General features: G+C 48.5%; 1 protein-coding gene across 1 annotated transcript in view; it reads right to left on the bottom strand.

The window, feature by feature from the left end:
- Positions 1-26,020, bottom strand: part of LOC149326947 (uncharacterized) — a 104,241-nt gene that overhangs the window by 14,913 nt on the left and 63,308 nt on the right. The window contains exons 4-5 of the mRNA XM_089564734.1: positions 15,036-15,087; positions 381-475 (exon numbers count right to left, since the gene is read on the bottom strand). Of these exons, the coding sequence (XP_089420860.1) occupies positions 381-475; positions 15,036-15,087 (147 nt within the window). The remainder of the gene's footprint in view (positions 1-380; positions 476-15,035; positions 15,088-26,020) is intronic.

Here is a 26,020-nt window from a genome sequence, read left to right as displayed (position 1 = left end):
TGAGGAGCAACGCCTCCATAAGAACCAGAGATGAGCTGAAGTTGTCTTCAGTCCGCTTCTAACTGAAATAATTTTCTCCCTGCACTGCTCTCCCTGCCTTCGTAGAGTCTGGTCGATGTAGCACTTCGAACACGTCGTCGAGATCCGTCCTGCTTGTCCACCGGACCAACTGGCAGGAACTGTATTAATTTTGATATCGGGCCGTATAATTTATCCTAAATTCTCTCATCGTGACCGTTTTCTTAAAATCATTGGGTATTTTATTTTGCTTTGATGCCTTCGGTGGATCACTTTTCGGTGGCTTGGAATTATATGACTCATTTGTTGATAAAACGCACCGTACAAATATTATGTCTATGCAAATGAACACGAATACTCACAACACGGTCCGCCTCATACCCAGATTCGTTGGATACGTGCAGCGACATAATTCTTTGCTGGTCGCCTGTGTTGTACCAAAGGCTCCATGCGTACCCTGCAGAGAAGGAAAAATTACCCTAAAGTCACCCGCTGCTGCCTAAGCTCCGAAGTCAGCGGAAGCCTTGCCTCCAAAGAAGCCTCCCTATTGCCGCTGGTAACTTACGCGCGACGTAGGGTTGACAACAAGCACTTGAGAATCATGCAACAACTGGCTGCCAAAACGGGTGAGAGAGAAAGAAAATATTTACCAATTTTCTTGCACGAGCTTCACGGTTATGGCACCGCCCATCACATTCTCTGCGGAAATCTTGCGAGCGCAGCAGCTGAGGCTGATTTTAATGCGAAAGTAATGCTAGTCCCATTGCGAGAAAAGATTCCGGCATGTGTTAATGAGTGCAGTCGAAAAAAGGGCTGAAAATCCCGGCGGTAGCAGCAAAAATTGGGGGACGTGTTAAAGCGGCCGTATGACGCACACACCAACCGGAGCACTACCACTTCAACCATGACCTAAATGTCGTTCGTCTATATATACTCCCAACAGACTGACCTAAATGTGACGCCAATTTCTCCGACAACATTCGTACGTACATTGTGACGCAGCCGTTTGTCGTACAGGGTTCCGGGTGTCGTCATACGACTGCTAGCTGCAAATAGCTTACTCGTGTCAGTAGAGTCGGAGGCTGACGTGCTACAGGGTTTCCAACCGATAGCATCTGCACCTTGAATTGTGTGACTTCCTATACTCTTTACCAGTTCTATTAAGGTGCGGTTGAGGTGTACGTCGAGACGTGAGACAGTTACTGCGACATTTCCTTCCCACAGATATCAATTTCTTGTAGCGAAAATACGATGCTACGGTTCATCAAACAACGTTCCGCGTGATGCAATACGCCCGAGCGTGTGAGTGTGTATGGGTGGTGTCCGCGTGGGTGGGTTTCAATGCGCCCAGGGACAGTAACGCTTTTTGTATTTCCTCACGTAAGCATTCTTAAGTGTATCTGCCGATTTTTATTGCGTAAGCAATACTGCGCCAGGTATCGAGCCGTCGCGTAGCTCCCGGCGGGGGCCGAGGTCAAACAGATGGAGCACCCTTGCCATAGCAACCGTTTCAGCCGCGCTCCACCAGGCGGCAGGACCGCTACTACTTAAAAAAAAACTGCGTCGAGACTGGGAATCGAACCAGGGCCTTTGGTATTTCAGGCGGAGACGCTCCCACTCCGCCACGAAGGCTAATTTTTTTTTTTATTAAAGGCTCATTTTTTATGCGAAGCATATTACTAGAGCTACACTACAGCCCGTCGAGCGCGGCGGTGTAGCTACCATTGACCTTTAGCGTGACCACGTGACAACATGACGTCACAGCAGAGGGGAGATGGGCTGCCGGCTCGAGCGGTCGGCCGCGGCGGTGGAGGCTCCACATCAGAGGCGCTGCAGCTGACTACGTGACGCTACAGCAGTGGTATAAAGCTGAGCTTGCCTCGCTCTCCGGGCACTTACGAGGCGGCCAGGTGTTGGGATGCCGCCTAGAAGCACGGCTGATTTGAACGAGAAGCGAAAGTTTCAGCGTGCCACAGAGACCAATGAAGAGCGGGATGAACGTCAACGAAGGAAAGCCATGTATTACCAAGCCTAGCCATCAATATGCTTCGCATCTGACTAGGCTTAACCTTAGCTAAGCCTCAGCCATTTTTTTTTGTTGGTGCATTAACTGCCAATTAATGACGCGTAAGCTTCGCCTTTAGGAGTGGAACGCGACAGCGTATTGTAGCGGTGCCACGGAGTCGGAGAGCGATCGCCGGCCGCGTCTCGAGCGGACGCGCCTCATTTCGGCTCCGACAATTTTCGTCTGGATTACCGAAAAATTCCCTACGACCGCGAAAATTTTGCTTTTACTCGACGGTTAACATCACCAGGCACCCGAAGATTCGCTCTCGACCGGGTGGGCCAATTTTTGGGCCTTTTAGGCCCATTTATGTCTTCATCCCGTGGGAGCCCCAGCCAGGCCTAAAGCCAAGAAGCCAGTCTCCAGCGTTCTCCGCGGACGCCATGGCGGCCTCCGCTCGCCGCGGGTACGATCCCGAGACGATGGCATGGACAGAAGTCGTCGCAGAAGCCCCGTCTTCTCCTGAAACCTCCACTCCGACGCAGGAGATCGTGGATGAAGGCCTCTTCTCGTTGGTGGAACTTCGCAAACGCCAGCAGCGCCTGAACACCTCGGCAGTGAACGGACCCTCCGTGAGTGCCCCTGCTTCTGTGCATCCAAATACTTCAAGTTCCAACCATCAGCTCTCGCCAACAGTGGGATCTACGAAATGGCGGCCTGCCGCTATGCCTCGACACCGCAAAGAAGACTCCACGATCGTCATCAAGCCCAGAATGACGGTCTCCCTGAAGACGGTTCTGCAGAACGGTGAGCTTGGTGCTTTGCTCTCCGCCTATGTTAATGCCTCCTCGGTGGACACTCTTAGTATCTGGCCCATCTGGGACCAGAATATCGTTATCGCCACCACTCAAGACGTGAACGCGGCGAACGCGCTCGCTCGTGAATTTACTCTGAAAGCTTCCAAAGGCTCCATCCCGATGGTCGGTCACGCCAAAGTCAACGGTGAAGTCTGCAGGGGGATTATTACCGTCCATGAGCAGAAAACTTCTACCACCCTGAAATCGAAAGTCCAGTGGCGCGGAGGAGAGATAGCCTTCATCCGCAAGCTGGCGAAGGCGACGATTGCCCTGCTCACCTTCGTGGGGCATAAAGTGCAACGTTACGTGCACTATAACAGTGTGGGGACCTTGGTACGCGAATACAAGCGGACTATTCCCGCGTGTTTCCGATGAGGCACCATCGGCCACCGTGTGGACTTATGCCCGGATCCTCAACGCAATCGCTGCGGACACTGCGGCCAAAAGGTCGCAGTCCTCGAAGACGGCAACTTGGAGACCCACGAGTGCACCCCTTCCTGCATCGTCTGCGGTGGCGGCCACCTTACGGGCTCGCAAGATTGCAAGGCAAAATTCCGGCGGCTGCAACGACCGGGAAACCCAACCGGTCAACGAAAGCAACGCCAGTGTGCAGTGCCCCCGGGAAATGACACCACTCCAAAAGTTCCCCCGCCTGGCAACAAGCTGGTGCAAGGCACATCCGGACCAGCGCCACCGGCGGGCGCGTTGCCGGGGCGTGTCTCCAAGTCCCCTCCATCAACAAGCCAAAAGTCGTCACGTGACACAGGCGCATCCGTATTCCAGAATGGAGATTTTCCGCCTCTCGAGGGCCGTCCGCTTGGCACACCAAAGAAGACATCACAGCCAAAGGTAGGCAGCCGAGACGGGCCTCCTCCGTCCCCCCGCATTCCCCTACCTTCTTCCCCACCAACCCTTCCTCCTCCTCCCCCCCTTAACTCTGAGGTTGCGGACCTCCGCCGTGAGCTCGAGACTCTCGGGGCACAAAATGCTCAACTCCAGGCCAAAATTCATGTACTAGAAACGGTTCGGTCCTCCCCGCCTATTGCCCAGGTAGCTTCGGAACCGATGCAATAAGTGCCGGTGGACCCGACACCATCTAGCTCTGACACGCGTTTCACCGCCCTCGAAAACGCCATTGCCGCATTAGCGACTCAGATGTCAAATTTCGGCCAAATACAAGAAAACCTGTTCAAGTCAGTCACGGCCACGGTTACGGCCACCGTGACGGCCAATATTAAGACGTGGCTGGAGTCAAACCCCAGGCTTCTACGCCGAATGGGGCCCCTCAAAGACGCAAACCGCCCATCAATATTCAACTGCCCCATCGATCTAACCGAACTCAAGGAAGAGCCGGAACCGATCCAGCCGCGTGTGACGGAACCTGTGCCTGTCTCCAAGGCAGTCTCCCTTCAAATCAACATGGCTGCGTCCCCTCCCAACCAACACCCTAAAGGGCGCCGCCCCCCGCAAAGACAGCAAGTTTTTTCCCTTGTGCAATGGAATTGTCGGGGTTTCAAAAACAGAACCAAACACGCCCACTCAAGGGCGTACATTGACAACCTCGAACACCCCGCCGCAGTCCTTGCGTTGCAAGAAACCGGAGATGCGGTTAAGCTCACGGGCTATAACACTTTTCAACGAGACCCGTTCACCTGTATCCTAGTCCATAAGGGTTACACAGCGCAGGAGGTTGATCTCGGCCTAAATCTGGAATATTCGTACGTGATGGTCTCTGTCCTCCCCCTGCGGCGAACAGATAGCCCCGCACACATACTTAATATCTACTGCCCCCCGAAACTCAAAAACATCACTTTTTCTAACACCTTTAGCACAGCGCTAAGGATCGCGGGTCGCGACCCCCTCATGATATTGGGCGATTTTAACGCGCCCTGTCTCATGTGGGGTCATTGCAAGGAAGAGACGCGTGGTCGTAAGTTGGCGGAACTTATATCTACGCTGGGCATCACTCTTCTAACCGACCCGGTCCACCCAACACGTGTAGGGAACTCCGTCACTCGGGACACCTGCCCCGACCTTACCCTCGTGAAACGCATCAACACGCAGAGTGGATCAACACCGAGGACACCCTCGGTAGCGACCACTGCATATTGAACACTGTCATTTACACTCGGCCTTTACGTCGGCCCCTTGCGCAAGCCAAACTTCCCGACTGGAACGCTTTCCGCCAGGCCATCCCAGTAACTTCTCTCATGGAACAGGACTACTCAACTTGGGCGCACGGACTCATGCAAACACTCCGTTCACAAGAAAAGCATATCCAGCTTACGGAGCGTGCACCTGACGTGGATAACCACCTAAGGCACCTCTGGGAAGGTCGCCGCAGCCTCACTAAGCGATGGCGGCGGCAGAAACACAACCGTAAACTCCGCGCTCGCATCTCTAACCTCACCCAGCAAGCTACCGAGTATCCTGCCCAGCTCGCAGACACTAACTGGGTAGATGGATGCAACAGCGCAGCAAGACAGATGTCCAGCCGCAACACTTGGCGGCTCTTTAGGAGTCTCATGGACCCCACACAAATACATTCGGAGACCCAGAAACACATCAATCGCGCGATACACAACTTTCAAGGAAACACGAAGCAGCTAGCGAACACCTTGCGTTCACAATACCTCAATCAGGATCAAGACCCACGCGGGCAGGATTATTCGTATGCACGCTGCGATAATCCGGAACTGGATCAACTTTTCCAGCTTCACGACCTTCGCGCGGCTCTTGCCAAAATGCGCAGGGGGACGGCGCCCGGGAGGGATAAGGTCACAGTCAAATTATTGGCGAACCTTCCTGATCGGGCATACGAAACCCTACTCGAATATATTAACGCCATTTGGACCGGGGACACTTCGTTGCCACCGGATTGGAAGACATCATTGGTAACCTTTATCCCAAAGGCGGGGAAACCGGTAAACACAGACAACCTCCGGCCCATCTCCCTCACTTCATGCGTAGGAAAACTGATGGAAACGATGGTCCGTGACCGCCTCTCAGAATATCTCGAGAGCAAAAGCTCCTTTGCCGACACCATGTTCGGTTTCCGACCCAGTAAGGCCGCACAGGACATCCTCTTACAGCTTCATCACGAGGTTCTCGAACCCATAGAACACCCACACAACGACAAAATAGTCCTAGCACTCGATCTCAAGGGTGCGTTTCTCAGGGATCTCAAGCACCTTAGCGAGACCAACTGTGGCCCTCGTACATTCAATTACATCAAAGATTTCTTAACAGACCGATTGGCCTATATATGTATACAAGAGACCGAGTACGGCCCGTTTGAGATGGGAACGCGGGGCACACCACAAGGCGCTGTGTTTTCCCGCTTCTCTTTAACATTGCTATGATGTACCTCCCAGCACAGCTGGCGGCTGTCGGCGGTGTTCGGCATGCGCTCTACGCCGATGACATTACCATCTGGGCCACTACGGGAAACATAGGAGAGATGGAGGAATGCCTGCAAGCAGCGGCGAGCATATTTGACCACTATGCCACGTACTGCGGCCTCCAGTGCTCCCCGTCCAAGTCTGAATTTGTGCAGATTCGATCTTCTCCGAAATGCAACATCTCCGTTCAGCTTTCTCTCGCAAGCGGCCCCATCCGTGAAGCGAAGGAGCTACGAATACTTGGTCTCTTCATTAATCAACATCGTAAGGCAGACACAACTCTTGCCAAACTCCGCAACGTCGGCTACCACGTGGGCCGAATGGTTCGCCGCGTTTCCAACAAGCGAGGAGGGTTGCGAAGTAAGGATGCGAAGCGGCTCGCGCATGCCTTCGTAACTAGTCGAGTACTGTACTCGACTCCTTACCTCCGCTTACGGAAACATGACGAAGATCACTTGGAGATTGTACTCCGCAAATTTTCAAGAGAGCCCTCGACCTCCCGATATCCACTTCCAACGCGCGACTCCTCGCGTTGGGGGTGGTGAACACCTATCGAGAACTCCGCGAGGCGCATCTCGTTAACCAATACAGGCGTCTCGCCCAGACCGTGTCCGGTCGCCGCCTCTTGGACCGGTTACATATCAGACATGATCACCATACCATGGAACGGGTTCGAGTGCCAGAACTGTGGAGAAGCGCCCTCTACGTTCGACCCCTTCCGACTAAGATGAACAAGGAAGACCATAATGGCCGGCGCCAGGCGCGGTCGAATGCCGTGCACTGCCACTATGGCTCAAAGAAACACGTCTTCTACGTCGACATTGCAGGCCTCTACCGCTCCAGGGGGGAATGGTACACGGCTGCAGTCATACACGAGGGAAAACATGTGGACGGCCTCTCGTTCAGAGCGCCCAACTCAACGCATGCGGAGGAGGTGGCGATCGCCCTCGCAGCCTCCCATCCCGACTCTAAATTCATCCTCACAGACTCTCGCGGAGCCTGTCGTAACTTTGAGTTCGGTTGGATCACTCCACTCGCTCAAGAGAGAGAGAGAGAGAAAACTTTATTTACAAAGGAATTCGGGGCACGCCCCAGGGTCCCCGCACGACCCCACTGCACTCAAGTGTTTATGTTCCTACGGTCCATAACACTGGCAGCACGGCCGGTGGCGATGGTCTGCACGGCCGGGTCCTCCGAGTGCAGCAGGGTCTCCCAGTCCTCCCAGGTCTTGAGGTTCTCTAGGTCCCGCGGGGGAGGGTCCGCCGGGCAGAGGGAAAGGATGTGGAGGGAAGAAGCGAAGGGTTCTGGGCATAGGGCGCAAGCAGGAGTGGGGAAGGAGGGATGATAGTGGGTTAGGGTAAGGGGCGAGGGGAGAGTATGTGTTTGTAATCTGCGCCAGAGTGTTGCGTGTCTGTTACCTAGGGAGGGGCGGGGCGGGGGGTAGAGCTGGCGAGAGGCTCTGTATGCCTGGGTCAGCTCACTGAATGAGTGCATGCGATCCTTCGTGAATCCCCGATCCGAGGCCACCTGAGCCCGGTTTAAATAACCTCGGGCTAAAAGGTTGGCGGCCTCGTTTCCGGGATTCCCGGAGTGCGCAGGCACCCATATCAGCTCCACTTGGCGGGGCGGGGGTGCATCGCGCGAGTCCAGTATGCCAAAAGCAGGGACATGAACTCGGCCTCGAGCAAAATTTATAATCGCAGTTTTAGAGTCAGTTAAAATATACCGGGCTTCCGTGCGGGTTATAGCAAGTGCAATGGGGGCTTCCTCTGCAGCCTCTGGGGACGTATCTGGAGGGAGAGGTAGTGTGAGGAGGGTGGATCAACAAATCTTACACCGCAGTACCCGCGACGGCGATCCAACTCATCGCTCAATCATATGGGTCCCCGGCCACCAAGGCATGCCAGGTAACGAAGCCGCCCATGAGGAAGCCCGCGCACTCACTCACCGGGCACCAGGCGTCCCTTAGGAGGAGCTTAACCCAGATCACAACCCTCTCCTCTCTTTTAAAGAAATTACTGCGCACTATCGTGCCGAACACCGGCGATACCCAGTTCCTATGAATGGACTGGGTAAAGCTGGCGAACGAATTCTCCTCAGGCTTTTTACAAACACCCTGCTGTGCCCGGCGGTTCTCAAGCACTTTAATCCTTCTTTTGACGGCCGCTGCTCATTCTGTGGGGAGGTGGCCGACACCTTCCACATGGTTTGGGCATGCAGAAAAAATCCTTCTCTCCTCCCAATCACCCCTTCCCCTACCCGAGAGGACTGGGAGGCGGCCCTGCTCAGCTGCCAGGAACTATCGGCCCAACAGGCCCTGGTTCGGCGGACTTGTGTAGCGGTCTCGACCAACGGGATCCCGGAATGAGAGACTCCGCCTAGTGTTGTAAGGGGTGAGACCCATTAGGGGCCTCTCCCCGAGCACCTCTCTGTAAATAGCTAAATAAATGCTCTTCACCACCACCACCACGGAGTCCAAGGAACGCCACCACCCGTTCGGCGCGATGCGTTGCCCTTTGAACGCAACGCTTTTTGAGGAAAGGAAACGGGGCTGTAATTATTTGTCATCTCGGTGGACACCTGAGCCGGACCGTACAGGAAGGGAGGAAGTGTGAGTGAAAGAAGAAAGAGGGGCGTAATGAAGAAAATGAAAATTGTATTTGCGGAAAGGATATTACGCAGTAACGGTTTCACATACCTCAGTAGACACTAGTCGAAAATTGTATTTGAGGAAAGGAAGTTGCGCAGTAACTGCCTCACATATTTCGGTGGACACCCGTCAAAATTCGCGCGTGGTGACGTCACGACAATTTCGACCAATCTGAAACGCGGACAAATACGCCTTGCTCGTCAGCAAATTGGTTTTTGAGGAAAGGAAATGCATCTGTCTGTCATATCTCGGTGGACACCTATACCTCGCCGCAACGGGAAGGGAGGAAGATGGGAGTGAACGAAGACACCGTATGCACTAGACGCACCTTTGTTCATTCCAAACCTTCGAGCTGGCATGACGGAGTGGTAGCATGCTCAACTGGCACTCCGGAGACCGGGGTTCGATTCCCAAGCTCGGCCAATTTTCTACAAGGTTTTATTTATTTATCTGGTCTGACTAGAAAGGTTAATTAGACTAATTGGTTAAGTAAGCAGTTAACTAGACAAAGTCAAACTTACTTAAAGCATCACTATATGATCCATTTATTTGTTTGCATGGTTAGTAACCGAAGTACAATTGGCCCCGTTTGAAATTCGCGCACTGTGACGTCACGACCGTTTCTACCAATTGAAAAGCGTGACATTTCTGTCGACAGCTCCCGCTTACAACGATGAGGCATTAAAGGCTTCCGCCTTAAAAGGGGAAAAATTTAATGAAACTGGTTTATACATTGCTGAAACCCTGAGCCTTCGTGGCGTACGCCGGTTCTCGTCCGCCACGAAGGCTCAGGGTTTCAGCAATGAATAAAGGCTCATCTAGTGAATGCATGGGTCTCATAAGTAAAATGAAATAAATTAAAAAATGACAATAAGAAAAGAAAAAATAGAAATGAAAAGTAACAAAAATAACAAATAAAAAACGAAAGAAAAGAAATAAACAGTAACATTACAGCAAATTACCATATGAAAAATAAAAATAAAAACAACAATACTGCGCCAGGTTTCGAGCCGTCGGGTACCTCCCGGTGGCGGCCACGGTTGACCTTTAGAAGCAGCGAGGTCAAACAGATGGAGCGCCGTTGCCATAGCAACCGTTTCAGCCGCACTCCACCAGGCTCCACGCTGCTTACGCAACTTGCCCGGTTTAACCAGAGCTAAACCTCAGCTATTTTTTTTTCCACAGAGGACATCGCGCCCATCCCAACGCCATGCCTTGTACGGGACGCCAAACGATTGATGGATGTAACACAGAAGTAGAACGGGACGGCAGTACGCGCCACTATGTAGGACAGGGACTTCTCTGTGGCGATGACCACATTAATGATGCTGAGAACGGAGGCGTGCAAATGATTCTTCGTAGGTCAGAACATAGCAAGTAACGCCAGGTCAGTCGGTGCGTGCGAGCTGGCCTCGCCGGCTGCATTGCCGGCAATGCGAAGTGAGGTGACTTGAGGCTTCTTCTCGACAAAGGTGCTCGCAAAAAAGGCAAAAGCTCTTGATTCAGTAAGCGCCCTCCCAGTCATATGAACTGCTGCGTTACTAAATAAAAGAGATCTAGCAGTGATAAGCATCGCTATCAAACGCAAACATTTCCAGCGAGAACCAATTTACTTCGCGCTATGCACTGCTGCTTTGCATCATTTTTGCTTACAGAGGGCACAGCAGCTACACTACAACGCTGAGTGGCTATAGTAAACACAGCACGCTATGCTCTGACTCGCTGCGTGGAAAGATTTGTAACTGCGATCGAAGACAAAATCATTTGAAACCACGCCCACACACCAGCTTTAACTATTTCGTTACTGCGAGAAAACGGTCGTTTTTCATAGGTCTCGTACGATAATTGTTTGCAAGCAAAAATAACATTGCAGCCCACGTTGCAGCTCACAAAATTCCACATAATAGAAAGCTCTTTCCAAAAACATAAGTTAGAGAGCAAAACATTTATTAGGGAACACACAAAAATTCAAAACAATGCCATTTTTGTGGCGATTTGAAAAAACAAGATAGTAAAGGCATGATATCTACGGACGCAATATAACCAGAGAAAATTTAGGATATACGTTTTGAAGGCAAATCACTCAGGAGTGCTGAGTAAAAAAATTGCTGAGGCTCAGCTTGGCTAAGCCTGGGGAATGCGAAGCATATTAGTGGCTAGGCTTGGTAATACATGGCTTTCCTTCGTTGAATACTTGGTCATTTTAATACAACCACTAGAAGCCTTCGTCGTAGGGGAAGACAACGGCATGGCTACAGCGGAACGCCGACTAACCCCGAGACGCGCGTTGGGTGAGCGTCTGGATTTCCACGGAAGCCTCGTCTGCCTGCCCGGTGGAGCGAGCGTTTCACCTACACCGAGTGTGAACGCGCGTTCGAAATGCGCGGGAATGCGCGGGTGTGACGGCTAGGGGTCCCACGGCGACGGCGCGAGGTGGAGGCCGGCTCTCTCATCCGATGTCACGTGGTGTGACGTCACGGTGTCACGTGGCGTGACGGCTAGGGGTCCCACGGCGACGGCGCGAGGTGGAGGCCGGCTCTCTCATCCGATGTCACGTGGTGTGACGTCACGGTGTCACGTGGGGGTCCCACGGCGACGGCGTGAGTGGTAGCTCTAGCAATATGCTTCGCATAAAAAATAAACTATCTGTACAGTGTCGTTCTTTAGGTACACAAAAAAATTACACGTGGAAAGAGCCTCGGTTCTCGTGCCATGCGGTGAAGCAGTTCCTGGTTTTCGTAAGGTAAAGGTGCACTCCGCACTTTCCGCAGAAGACGTTCGTCTTCTGTTCAACTTTTCGCTCCTCATAGCACATCCTGCAGTTTCGCCTTTTCGGAATCTTTTGCGGATGGTGCGGCACTTCTTTTGGGAGAGGATCTACATGGGCAACTTCTTTTTCGTCAAGTTCTAGCAGCTGTTTGGTGAGCTCCATACTAAAAGAAAGTTGGTCGAAGTGGGCGCTCCTTTGAAATTCCGGTGTCGAGAGGTGTTGCCAAGCATAGATCTTGGACATGCGGCAGACGTTCAAAAATGCGTCTTCGTGGAATAAACCCACCAGGACATAGGGTCACAGCTCGCTAATCAATAGCTGGCATAATTTTCGGGTAATTATCACCACTCAACGCAGTTGGATAACAAAGCCGACAATATGATTGGATACTTGACTTCCTGGAAATCTTGTGATCACAAAATTTGATGTTAATGCTGCATTACCACGAGTGCCAGGCTTTTTTTTTCCAGCGCGGCTGCCAGGTTCCCTTTCGCAACAACACATGCACATTAGTTCTCAAAATTTCCATAAAAAATCAGAGCGTCCCCAGAGTGGGACAATTTGAGCTGGTTCTACAAATGCAATGCCAAGACTAACCAATGGGTGCCACTAGATGCACAAGTAATGATTTCAGCATGTCTTAATCGACAATTTATTGCATCGATCACCGGTGATCGATTTGAATAGGCGTGTTAACGAAAGAGTTAGACTTTTACTCAGGTATTTTGGTCATATATTATCTTCTCTAGTCCCTGTGCGTCTTTGCTGATTGTATTTATTTTGTATACGTAGTTTGTAATCTGGTCACTTGCACTATCAGCAAATATAATGTTTAACACCAAATTTGATACTACCTCCTATATGAATATTTTTGCTCAACACAGATGACAAAGCATCTCCATTGCGCTACAGTACGTATAAATAAAAATAAGTGAAAACGCACAGTAAACACAGGAAATATTTCGCAACATCTTTGATTTCCCTTTTGCCATCGCGCATGGCAGTGGCTTCTCTGCGTGTAAGACGGCTTGAACACTGTGGAGTGCTGAGGTAGGCATAAGCTACTTCATCGGACCAAGCACTAGCAACTAAAGGTGCCGCGCCCCGTGTCGGCAACACTAGTAGCTCTTAGCTCTGATTTAATGACGGGAAAAGTTTTGGCGTCGTGAAAACCTGGCTTCAAGTACAGTCGAACCCCGCTAGAACGAAATTCACGGGGTGCGCGGAAAATTTCGTTGAAGCGGAAATTTCTTTGTGGCGAAATCAGCTCCAAAAAACCAAGATCTGACTGCACTGTTCATAAATATCATTTATTTCCAAAATATTCTGTCATCTTGGCTTGCGTCCTTTTCGTGGACGGGAGCATCGTGGTGCGAGTTTCACAGTCGGCCAACAACTGCACCGCGATGACGTCGTCATGCGCACCGATGAAAGCGCTTACCGCCTGCAAAGCACCACGGCTTCACGCTCTTGCCGATGACAAGCGGGCTGCGCTTGTCGGAGCCGTCCTTGTTGCTGCAGAGAAGCAGTCACACGTTTTTTTGCTGTGCTTGCTCCATTGCATGGTTGGCCCTTTATGGCCTGAGTCTTTGCGTGGAGCAGTTCTTTTTGCCACATCATTTTTCGTCACATTCTACCGTCGCGACGTTTTGTCATGGCGAGTGACACTGACAGTCTGAGCCTAACAAACGCTTCTGAAGTTATTGCGCTCATCGGCCTCACACAGGATGCACTAAGGCTGAGCTTGAGCCGAACGTCGTTTTGTATCCTCCTATATAATCGCTCTTACTGCAGTACTTTCCCATTTCGGGGGTGTTTGGCATGAAAGCAGGGCTACTTTCCTAGTGTGAATGCCAAGACGCAGTCGAGATTTCGGACGAAGGATTATCATGACGCAAAGCTGCAGGAATTCTCAGGGTGTCGATAATCTTGAGCTCTTTGCGTAATTCTGCGGCCTGTCTAAGAACTGTTAATATAAACTGCAAATTTAGAATCGTGACACTCGAAAATTCACATGCTGCTGTTTACCGTCGGAAATTCCGGGATAGCGTCCCCACTCAGCTTATAGTCTGGAAGGCTTCATTGTGGTTGAGCCTGGTTGAGAACTATGCCTGGTTGAGCAAAATCATCCCGGCGACAACCTGCGGCCGACTCGCTCTGTCCTTAACGAGAACTGCAATGCGAATGCCGTGAGAGCGGCGCCAGCTTCTTTTTTCAGGGAAATGGCGAGTCATGTGGTTAGCCACGTGACCACAGCTGCCGATATGGCGGCTGGCACGGCGGATGCGCTCGTATGGAGCTGCAGGTTGTGACGTGGAGTGTCAGCTGGCTGTAACACCTCCACTTGAAGGTCGAATTGCGCGCCGATGACCGTGGCTTCACTACACCAGCAAAACTTTCGCTTTAGAAAAAAAAAATCGAGATTGGCAGTACGCGGTGATATATAGCCAGCAGGAGACAGACGTGTAACGAATTCGTAAAAATCTGTGCACATGCATAAAGGAAGTGTCGCCGAACCTCCTAACGGAAAAGTTTTTCGGAATGCCCCGGCACATTCGGCAGTATCCAAAAAAAGCATAGTATACGATGCGCATCTCTGACAGTCCGCACAGCGCAAACCTTCAGCTTTCACACGTGTATAGTGTGCGGGCTGTACAGGGCAAACCATGGTATATCATTTAGTGCCTCTCTGAGGACAGTTATTCATAGGAGTGGAAAATTAGGTTCTACTGGAGGACATATCGCAACGAACTGATAAAAAATGGGTCACAACGAAATGTTATGAATGCACGGGGTGAGCGGCTGGTCAATTCGAGAACAAGATTCAGAGGATAAACTCGTGTTCTCCGTATTTTGTCCTGGATTTATGCAGACTTAACTTAGTTGTGCTATAATAGCAGTACGAGAATAAATTAGAAGAATGCAAAGAACACGCTGAGGTGTGTGTGCCTCGGACCTGCTCTTTAGTTGGCTGCGTTCTGATGCCTTCGCCTTTCGTACCGGCATTGCGGGGCTCTCGAGTGCGAGCGTTGCGTCTGACGCCCATCAAACGCTTTGAAAGGGGTGCACCGTTGTGCTCCGGTCTAGCGCTGCACAACCGGCCTGCTTACGGCGACCGAGCACAAGGGCCTCCACATGTGTGGGCATTGAAGGATCAACCACAAACAACGCCCGTTTGGCAGCTGGCTGGCAGCTGGCTGGCAGCTGGCTCCAGCTGGCTGGAGTATAAGTCTTGAACTGCGGGGGGCTTCATTATTTTCTAGCACTTGACATAGAAAGAGGATCTGAGCGCAGAGTAAGCGGCAGTGGCTGACACAAAAGCGAGGGTGCTCACCTTTTGCTTTTTTCACGTAGGCCCTGTCCATCTTGTTGTTATTGAAGTACATCTGAAAAGAAAACCCTCTGCTTGTAGTATCAGGATATCAAGATAGGTTTGAATATCACTGAAATGGCAGCATTTTTTCCACCAAGTTTTCACAATTTTAACAGTGGGGGTTGGAGACTATCATCGTTCAAATATGCAATTCCGGTCCCTCTTCACCACACTGCTGGGCGCCATGCACAGGCGCTTCCTTTTCTTCGTCACGCATCTTAGAGCCTTTCCCGACACCTAATCGGTACAATACAATCACGGCTGTCACAACGACGGCAGCGCACACGCTCTCACTTCGGCTCTCATTCGGGGAGCATAAGAGCTTGTGCAGTGTGGATTGGAGAAGCCAGGCTTGTAAACACGAATTCCCTTTTACCATCAACACGCCAATGTTAGACAACTGCCCAACCTTCATCTGCAAATGGCGTCAACGCGAAAAAACCTAAAAGAGTAATAATAAAAGAGTAAAACCTAATAATAAAAACTAAAAACCTAAATAGAACACTTCATGTCACCGATTCCACAGCGTATAATCTAGTCCAGAACTGATCCCATACTGAAATGGTGGTATCAGCAGTGACAATGAAATGTATATGATTTGTCATCTTTTCATCCGTCCTGTCGTGGCGTCTACCACGACAGGACGGATGACGGACGGTTCCCTTTCGGCGCGTCTACGAAGCCACTGGCTGTGTTTACGACCTCGTTTCCAATCGAAAGCGAGCTGTCCTGGGCTTCTTAACTTGCCCGCCATTGGCGTTACGGATAATTTTGCCTTGCTCACTAGCCGACAGTAATGGCCTTGTAAAAAGCTACTCCTTGTGTTGGAGCTCGTGAAATTGATATTTGCTCTAAAAGTGTCCTCTAGCCGTGCCATTGCAAAAGGTGCTCCGATTAGAGATCAACATGTGTATTAATGGTGGGCCCTGATTTCGGTACAGCAAGGTGTGCATGTACCCCTCTCATGCTACTTCTTCTATACTTCCTGGAGAGGTTGCCGAACTAGAAACAAACAGGGATGACAGTAGGGTTTGGGACGTACCATGTTTGTGACAATGTGCGAAAAAATCAAGCGCTATTGCTTTTGCAAAACATATGAATACGCATAAGATCTAAAAATGATCGAAGCACTTGAAGCGAGAACTACTGTAGATGAATGGATGTTTCGCAAGGCCTGAAAGGAGGAGAATATGCCCCTCTTTTTGTTTATACCATGTGTAAAAATAAAGCTGAACTCATGTTAACCGAAAAACCAGTGTTCCTAAGCGTCTGAACCGGCCCTTTGAAGTTTGTCTCAGCCCTATGGGAGCGTGATGTCCGCAATGAAGCCTATAGACATGAAGTCGCTATTCCCGCTTTGACCAACTGGTTGCCAAAAGTTGTCTTGAACTTTTCTTTTCCATTGATGCAGCGAATGCCCGTCTTCGAAAACCGGCGGGGCGTGGATGCAGTAAAGCTCACTAAACGCACTGTCAAACCGTTATAAATATCTGGGCGTCACACTAACAAATAGCCTAAACTGGAACACTGACATAACTAACGTATGTGACACAGCCTTTCGGAAACTTTGCCTTCTCCGTCGTAAATTGAAGCACGCCCCCGCCGAAACTAAACTTTTAGCTTATACATCATTAATTAGACCAAAACTTGAATACGCATGAGTAGTATGGTACCCTTATACCAAAACTAACATTGACGCTATCGAAAGAATCCAGCGTAAGGCAGTCAGGTTTATTTTTTCTAAGTACCGTACAACTGATTCCCCGACAGTGCTAATGAAACAACATGGAATACCGACCCTGGAACGTAGAAGAAAAATTCAGCGCTTAAAATTCATGTTCCTTCTTAAATATAGCCTTCAGCTGCCGCGGTGGCTCAGTGGCTATGGTGCTCGGCTGCTGACCCAAAAGACGTGGGTTCGATCCCGGGCGCGGCGGCTAGAATTTCTTTTGAGGAGAAATTCTAGAGTCCCGCGTACTGTGCGATGTCAGTGCACGTTAAAGAACCCCAGGTGGTCGAAATTTCCGGAGCCCTTCACTACGGCGTCTCTCATAGCCTTAGTCGCTTTCGGACGTTAAACCCCACAAACCAAACCAAATATAACCTTCTTGTTCTAACTCCTGATCCATACATAACACTACTTACGGCACGCCGAACTTTGACACGATGACTCTCTAACGCCATACAGCATCATAACTAATGTTTTTAAATATTCTTTTTTTCCTCGCACGATAACAGATTGGAACAACTTACCTCTGCCTCTTCTAACCAGCATTGATTCAATGGAAACCTTGAATTGCTCTTATATGTTTTTGTTGTGTGCTTTTTGGTTGCCCAAACTGATGGTGTTTTTTCCTTGCTGCATGTTTGCCATTTCATTTATGGATATTTCATTAATCGGCTTACTTCTGTTTCTTTATGTTTATGACTATCCCAAATGAAGAGCTCGGTTTTAATTTCGTTTAGTCCTTGTTTTGCTCATATTCTGTTGCCCAAAGAACAAGTGTTTTCAGATTATTATTTGCTATCTTCGTTCTGTATACTGATGTCATATGTACGCCCCTCCTGCTTGGGCCGTAAAGGCTTGCAGTATTGAATAAATAAATAAAAAAATAAAACCTATCAACCATACCTCGAAAACGGAAAAATTACTGCACCTGAAGCCTGAGAAGCACAAAGTGCTCACAGCGCTCAGTAAGCAGGTTGTAGAAATGGGGGAAATGGAGAAGGGCAGCGGGCCGCGCGCCTGAGATTCGACGATCATTGGTGCACCTGCGTCAAAGATTTTCTTCTCCGAAGCCATTGTATCGATCGACGAAACGCACCATGCGGCCCTCCCTATAGAAGGAAACAGTGTTCACCATCTTTTACGCGGCGGTCGACAGCGCTGGCCGTAGGCGATAATCTGATTGTCTAACGTCAAGAGGTCCTGAAAGCGTTTCCTGCAGTTAGAAATCGGTAAACTAAGCGGCAAATAATCAGAGGAGGTTTCTTGGGGCTTAGGCGATACATGCGTTTCAGTGAGTGCTTCCAAAGGGAAAAATCATTCCTTCGTTACAGCCAATATTTCGCCATAACGAGGTCTTACAGGACTCCGATTTTTTTTAATACATTGAGGGACCATTTGCAGTTCTAGGAAATAGGCTGTCATTCGTGGTATTTTGAAGTATTTTAAAAGTAACATTTGAAAACCTGCTAATCATAGATAACGTGCAGTAATGTCCACCATTATTAGATAAAAAGTTTTGAATATTGAAATATTGTAATGTAGTGTCGTGAAAATATTGAAAATAACGGTTTATTCTCCCATCTCTCCCATCAACCCTTAGCGAAAAGAGGATGTGCTAAAAATGCATTTCAAACGTATTGTATTAATTTCATATTTATTTCGAATTTTTTTGTCCCTATGCTTAAACTGCAATACGAATGCTTTCTAAGTATACTAGGAATAATATTTTAAACGTTCTTAAAAATACGTGAAAAGTACATTTTTGCCCGCTTAGCATATTTATAATGCATTAAAAATGTAATAAAAATATACATTAGAAATATACTAAAATATACATTTAATACATTAAAAATGTGTTTACTCGGGCTTAAAAAAAAAGTCTACTGGGCGGCTGCATGGAATGACACGGGTTAATTCATCAACTGGAGAACAAATCGTACACGGGTATTTATCATTAATCAACAGGAGTCTGATATTATAAGGTCACGTGATTGAATGGGAACGGCAGATACCTACACACAGCATACCAAGACGACAGCGACACAGCAAACAACAAATCCTACGACAAGCGCTATACTTGGCTTGCCGTATATATACCCAGCGAAAGCGACGCACTATTTTGCACGGTGATACCTTTTTTTGCGCAAATACTGTGGGCTTCCAAATTATCGCAGAAGTACCCTACTGGTCGCGTTCGAATCTGGGATTAATTGAGAACGGAATTGCTAGTTGAAACTTGCGTCAGGCACAGGTCAGGAGTCGAACTGTCAACCAACAGATACATGGGCGTGTAAGGGAGCCGGTCTGCCCTGCCACACGGGGTCCTTTCCGCTGGCTTATTCGGACCCAGAAGTACCCAAGGCGCTTTTGCTGGTATAATGCTATCACGTTCTCACACGGAAATGTTCGAATGACATTGAGTGGAATGGCATTCGAGAATAGGAATGACATTCGGACTCGATGGACTGCCGCGGTGAGGCACGACACTTTCGAAACGCATTCGAAAGCCTCAGCTCGTTTTCAGTGTACAGCGACGACGACGACGGCGGTCACACTAGTCCGACAACGACAGTATATATCACGCTGAACAACAGCATGTAATTATAGTGAAATATCTAGTTTACTATAATATGATTCTAGAGGGACACGTTTTTCAGGCCAACGACACCGACGAATCCGGTCGGCGGACGGTCAGCCTTGTCGGCGGCTGAGCGAGAGCACGGTGATGAGGCGGCGGTGTGTGCATGCTCGCACTTCTAAATGAGCGAAACGAACGGCTATATTTCACGTGTGCATACCTGAACACTCACCAGCGATAAGCGCTTGCCAAATCAGTTTCAATCGACGACGGCTCTGTTCCCTTCCGCGACGACTAGGCCCAGCGAGTTCGCAGGGTTGGATCTGTGATTTCGGCGGTTGTGAAGAGCGAATCACAAGCTTTAGCGAATGCAAATGGTCACCAGGTGTAGTTTTGGCAACAGTGACCTGAAATCAACTATTGCTTACATCGCAGGGCACGCGTACGATGAACGGGAATCGCCGGTGTGACCCAGACTGCCGAGCCCTGCTTTACGGCCAGCAGCAGTCGTCGCCGTCGCTAGCTTGTGGATAACAAGTTAGGCCGTTTCAGTTAAAGCGAACAGTCGCCATACATACTTCTGGATAAAGTAGTTTAAAAAAAAGTACTCGTCACGTCGGAGAAAGCCGGGACAAGAAGCGAGAAGCGCCAGTCCTGCGCGATGCCAACAACCCGGCTTTCTCAGGCGTGCGATCGCATCATCGCTTCCCGCACATTGTAGCACTGCGTAAACAATCACGAGTACAACCAGTAAAAAAGAAAACAGATTGTTTATTAGAACCAAAGCGCAGATTGCGTTTTATGTTATGTAAACAAGCGATGTAAACAACAGTATGAGTGCAGTCGTCCTCATCGGCGCACTCCCGGGGAAATTTCATGCTGACGCGGTTAATATTCATTGGCGTAATATTATCTTCAAGCACTCTCTTAGACAGAACACATGTAGCATCGTTAGATGACATTCGGCTGGAAGGCATTCGAAGCGCCCGTGTAGCAGGGGTATAAGTGGTGATCACCTTCCTGCTAGAAGTTACCATAAACGAAAGGATGACAAGAAAGGGAAAGTTTTCACTCTTCGCTGAAACGTACTTTCGAGCCCTAGATTGTTCCACGGTAGCTTGAAGTGTAATGCAAATATGTTTACGCGGACAACCCATTTGTTAGAATTTAAATATACTTCAGACGGATTAATTGCGTATTTACGAAAGTACACTTTAAATAGATGGCCAGCACTAAAATGCGATGTCCCGAAACTCGATTTTGAGCATTAGATTGTTCAACGACAGCTTGTAGTGCGCTGCAAATATGCTAATGCGGACTGCCAATTTGCTAGAATTTCAGTGTTCTTTGGATGAATTAATTACGTATTTACGGAAGTACACTTCAAATACATTGACGACACGCAAATGCCATTTCCCGAAACACGATTTCGAGCACTCGACTGTTCATGGCAGCTAGAAGTGTGCAAAGACGTTTAAAAGGACTGCCCGTTTGTTAGGATTGAAATATATTTCGGATGAATTAATTTCATATTTACGAAAGTTCACTTTTAATACATTGACAAGATGCTAAAACTGCATACATATACGTTTACAAGGGCTGCCCGTTTTCTAGAATTGAAGTATACTTTCGATGAATTAATTTCATATTTCCGAAAATACACTTTTAATACACTGACAAGATGCTAAAACTGCATGCATATTTTTTCATGTATTTGAAAAGTGCTCGAAGTATGCTTAAAGTGAGGTATTTTTGGCACATTTTAAAAATATATTTCGAATACCAAGCATGAAATTTCAGAAACGTATTTCCTACATATTTTTAGTGCATTCATGAATACAAAATATGTTTAAAATACATTTTAAATAGACCTCCGTATATTCCAAACGTATTAGTTTTTGCTAAGGGAAAGAGTTAAGATTGTCATATGAAAGAAAATGGGAACGTTTTTGACCATTGCAAAAACGTTAATAGCAGACGAAGCGAAGCCTGCCGATGGGACCTGTTTGGACATATTGGTTGTTATAGTGAAACCCTCCTATATATGAGAAAATTGTTGCATGAAGAGTTGGTGGCCATGAAAATAATTGCTGGCGATGTTCATGCAAAACTTTTCCTAGCTAACATTTCCAGTTGAATGATGTACTGAGAAAAAGTGATATTACGTAACAAATATTTATACGAGGCAATGTGTATTCCGCTATTTTACCCTTACGGCATACATAATTAAAAGCAAGAAAAATACTTTATATTTTGTATTCACCGGCATGTGCGACATTTTCGCTTAGTTCCCGAGGTTCTGGGAATTCTTTAAGAACTTTTTGAATGCCATCTTAGTGATATAACACGCAAACATATCTGCGATGGTGTGACGATCAAAGTTGGGATAATCGTTATCTTGTAGAAGGCACGGTGAGCACTCGCGAAGAAAAGGACATGTCTCATACTTTGGTTTCGTAGAGTGAATTCTCGTAAACGTAGTAACACCTGTAGAAAGGACTCGGCTTACAGGGTTACCTCAAATATTCTTGTTTTGGTTTAAAAATAAGCAAAGAGAACAAGAGCTCCTGAACTTGCAATATTGTACGAACCCTTCAAACAGATAATCAAGTCTGGATGTGCTGAGAGTGGACCCGTCTTTAGCAAGCACTGTCTACTCTCTCTGCTGTTCTCGTGGCTCACACTATTACCACTACTGCAAAGAAAGATGACCCAGACACACACATCCTAAATGTGTGGGCTCTTCCTCGCCAGGCGGAACAGTATGCTTCTGTCACCCTGATGACCCCTCGGCTCTTGCAGCTTTTCACCCGAATACCGCACGTGCGCGGCACTATGCAAAGCTATAAAGCATGCAACCCGTGGATGCATGGTGCGTCTGCCTGTCCTCTACGGTGGGCAATCGACATCTTTGGAGTGTGTTTCATGCCATGGAGCGCCCTTCTCAGCTTGCAAATTACACAGAGAGCATTCGCCTTGCGCTGAATCTGGATGAGGATGCATTTGCACAACAAGCGGCCCGCCAGTTTTTTCCACACCATAACTGCACCTCTACATCTCTTCCTGACTTGTCAGTTGCAGAGCCCTCCGATGATACTACTTCTTACCTAACCATGGCAGAGCTGCTGGCATGTACTGAACGCCTCGAAACTGCCCCTTCTGCCGGGCACGACGGCACACACAACTCCCAATTCCGTAACTTGGAAGGTACTGCTTTTCAAACGCTACTTGACACTTCCAGCGATGAAGATTTCATTTTCTTGTGGTGTTGATGAGGTTAATTCAAAATTTTTGAAGAACACTGAAGTATATTCATCCGTTATTTTGGCCAGCATTTTTGAACAGTCCCTACAGCACTGCATTTTGCCTCAGGACTGAAAGGTGGGTAAGGTGGTTCCGCTTTTCAAATCCGGTAATGCTCATTCTCCTCTTAATTATAGACCAATCACATTAACGAGCATCCCGTGCAAATTATTAGAGCATATAATGTACTCTAACCTCATAACGTTCCTCGAAATAAACTTATTTTTTACTCCTGTCCAACACGGTTTTCGCAAACACTACTCGTGTGAACCACAGCTATTATCTCTTACTAACAGCATAGCGTGTTCTCTAGACCAGGGATCAATAATTGATTGCATTTTCCTAGATTTCGCAAAAGCCTTCGGCAAAGTCCGCCATAACCTGCTCCTTCTAAAATTAAGCATTCTGAACATTGGTTGCCGCCGCGGTGGCTCAGCGGTTATGGTGCTCGGCTGCTGACCCAAAAGACGCGGGTTCGATCCCGGCCGCGGCGGCTAGAATTTCTTTGGAGGATAAATTCTAGAGGCCCGTGTACTGTGCGATGTCAGTGCACGTTAAAGAACCCCAGGTGGTCGAAATTTCCGGAGCCCTCCACTACGGCGTCTCTCATAGCCTTAGTCGCTTTGGGACGTTAAACCCCATAAACCAAACCTGAACATTGACCCCTGCATCATAAAATGGATTGAGTGTTTCCTGTTTAGTCGCTCCCAGTTTGTTACAGCTAACAATTTTACTTCATCTACTTCTTCTGTAAAATCCGGTGTCCCACAAGGCTCTGTTCTGGCCCCGTTATTGTTCCTAATGTATATTAATGACCTTCCTGACTGTGTTTCCTCATCCATAAACCTTTATGCCGATGACTGTGTTCTTTATCGTGAAATCACAAACGCTCATGATAACATACTCCTGCAGTCCGACCTTGACGCGATATCACACTGGTGTAACAATTGGCTTATGACTTTAAATGCCAGTAAATGCAAAATCATGACAATATCCCGCCGTACCAACATGCCTATACCTTACTGCAACAGAATTAACTCCATAGCTCTCGAAAATGTCACATCCTTTAAATATCTCGGAGTTTACGTCACAAACAACTTTTCATGGCATGTTCATGTGACATATATTACGAGCAATGCTAATCACACTCTCGGTTATCTGCGTAGGAACTTATCTCAAGCTAAAAATAATCTCAAAGTAATTTTGTATCAAACATTAATTCGACCGAAACTAGAATATGCCTCCGCAATATGGGACCCAGCTCTTTCCACACTAACCGACGACACCGAAGCAATCCAAAATCGATGAGTGCGCTTCATTCTGTCTAATTATGCCCGTACTACAAGTGTTTCCATAATGAAATCACAACTAGGTCTATCAAACTTGCACACTCGAAGGAAGATCTCCCGTTTGTGCCTGTTTCAAAAAAATTATTTCAATAACCCTTTACTGAAAAGCGAACTCTTTTCTGAACCTACTTACGTATCAACGCGTGTCGATCAGGCATATAAAGTTCGCGCCCCACACTGCCATGCAAATCTGTTTTCTGACTCTTGCTTGCAAAAGCTATAACGGACTGGAACCACCTTCCCCCCTCTATTGCCTATATTCAAGATCCTGTGGCATTCAATGACGCGCTAAAATTTTTTTGACTGTCTACCCTGCTTATTTCGTGTTTTTTCTTATCGCTCGTTTGCTGTGTCTAGAGCATTTTGTTTCTTTTCTTAAGCCCTGCAACATATGTTTCAATATTTATTTATTTCCAAATACTGCCGGCAGCAGTGCTGCCCAAGCAGGAGTGCTTGCACGCGTTTGCTTTATCTCTCTCTTTTTCAAATTGTTTTGTTGGAATCTTGTTTAACCCTGTACCCACCCCCTCTGTAACGCCTCCTAAGGCTTGAGGGTAAATAAATAAATAAAGTGGGGCATTCTAGTGTCATGCAGGGAGAGTGGGAGCATTACACTGCGGTTCCAATACCAAAGTCCGGTCAGCCTCCAGTGTCTCATTGACCTTCGCCCAATTTCCCTCACACCTAACAACTGCAAGCGTTACGAAAACTTTCTCACCACACGCTTGTCATGACGGCTGGATTCCCATAATTGTTGCCCATATTCCCAAATCGCTTTCCCGCCCCCCAAAAAATGGAACAAAAGTTGTTCTCGTTACTTTGGCTGCTGGCGTGACTCACCATTCTCCGCATAGTCACCTTGTTCGAACGGGGATCGCTACACACGTAACAAAGGCACAAGATAACATACCTGACTCTACCATTCTTGCCTCCTTTCAAACTCTTGGTCTTTCTCACCGCTTTCTCCTAACCATTCACGCCTTTTTAACAAATCGAACCTTCAGTGTGCGTGTCCACAGAAAGCCCTTTGGTAGCTTCACTTCCAATAGAGGAGTGCCTCAATTCTTCGTTATCGCACCCACTTTACTTAATGTGGCTTTTATTCCCCTTGTTCGAGACCTGGAGGCCATCCCTTTTATCCATGTGCTTGCGTGTGCCGATGATACAGACACAGCTCAGAAGGGGAGAAAGTAGAAGTGCCTCGCCATCTTGCTTGCGGCCGCTCGGCAGCCTCGAGCAGTTCTTCTGTCCCCGATTGCGTGGCGAGTAATATTCATAACAAATCTGGTGGAGGTGCTGGATGCGCTTTCAGATCCGCGTAGGCGACCGACCAGCACAGATCTCACCCCAGTACACCGCTCAGCAGCGCCACGGCCGTCATCTAAGTGGCGTGTCCCCTGAGTGCGGACTCCTTCCGGCATCAACAAGGGCGACGCAACCTTGGTCTTCGGAGGAACCAGCTGCCATGGCAACTGAGACCAGGCTCTCGGCGCAAATCCTCTGTTACCAGCCACGAACACCCCCGTCGTTTCATTGCGGCGTGTTCGAGGACGCCGAGGATTGACTCGAGATCTTCGAGCACGTTGACCGTTATAATGGCTTGAGCGATACCCATAAGCCCCCCAATGACTATTTTGCGCTTGAAGAGTGGGCTCGGACATGGTTCGAAACCATGAAGCCTCGTTTGCATCCTGGCACGCCTTCAGCCGGAATCTGATAACCACTTTCTGGAATGCAGTTTGTCGAGAGCGAGCAGAAGCTGCGTTACACTCGCACGACTAGCGCCACAACGAGAGTGTGCGCATGTAGTACGAGGACATGACCCGCCTTTTTTAAACGCGCGGATCACAATATGACTGAAGACAAGAAGCTTCGCTACCTCATACGAGGTATCAACCCAGAGCTTTTCGCTGGACTTGTGCGCAGCCCACCGTGCACTGCGGCAGAGTTTCTCTTCGAGACGGCCACTATGGAAAAGACGCTGGAA

This window comes from Amblyomma mixtum, chromosome 10, assembly GCF_055824585.1.
Source record: "Amblyomma mixtum isolate Tamu chromosome 10, ASM5582458v1, whole genome shotgun sequence".
Taxonomy (NCBI): Eukaryota; Metazoa; Arthropoda; class Arachnida; order Ixodida; family Ixodidae; genus Amblyomma; species Amblyomma mixtum.
Note: the sequence above shows the minus strand (reverse complement) of the source record. Positions and strands in the feature narration are given on the sequence as shown.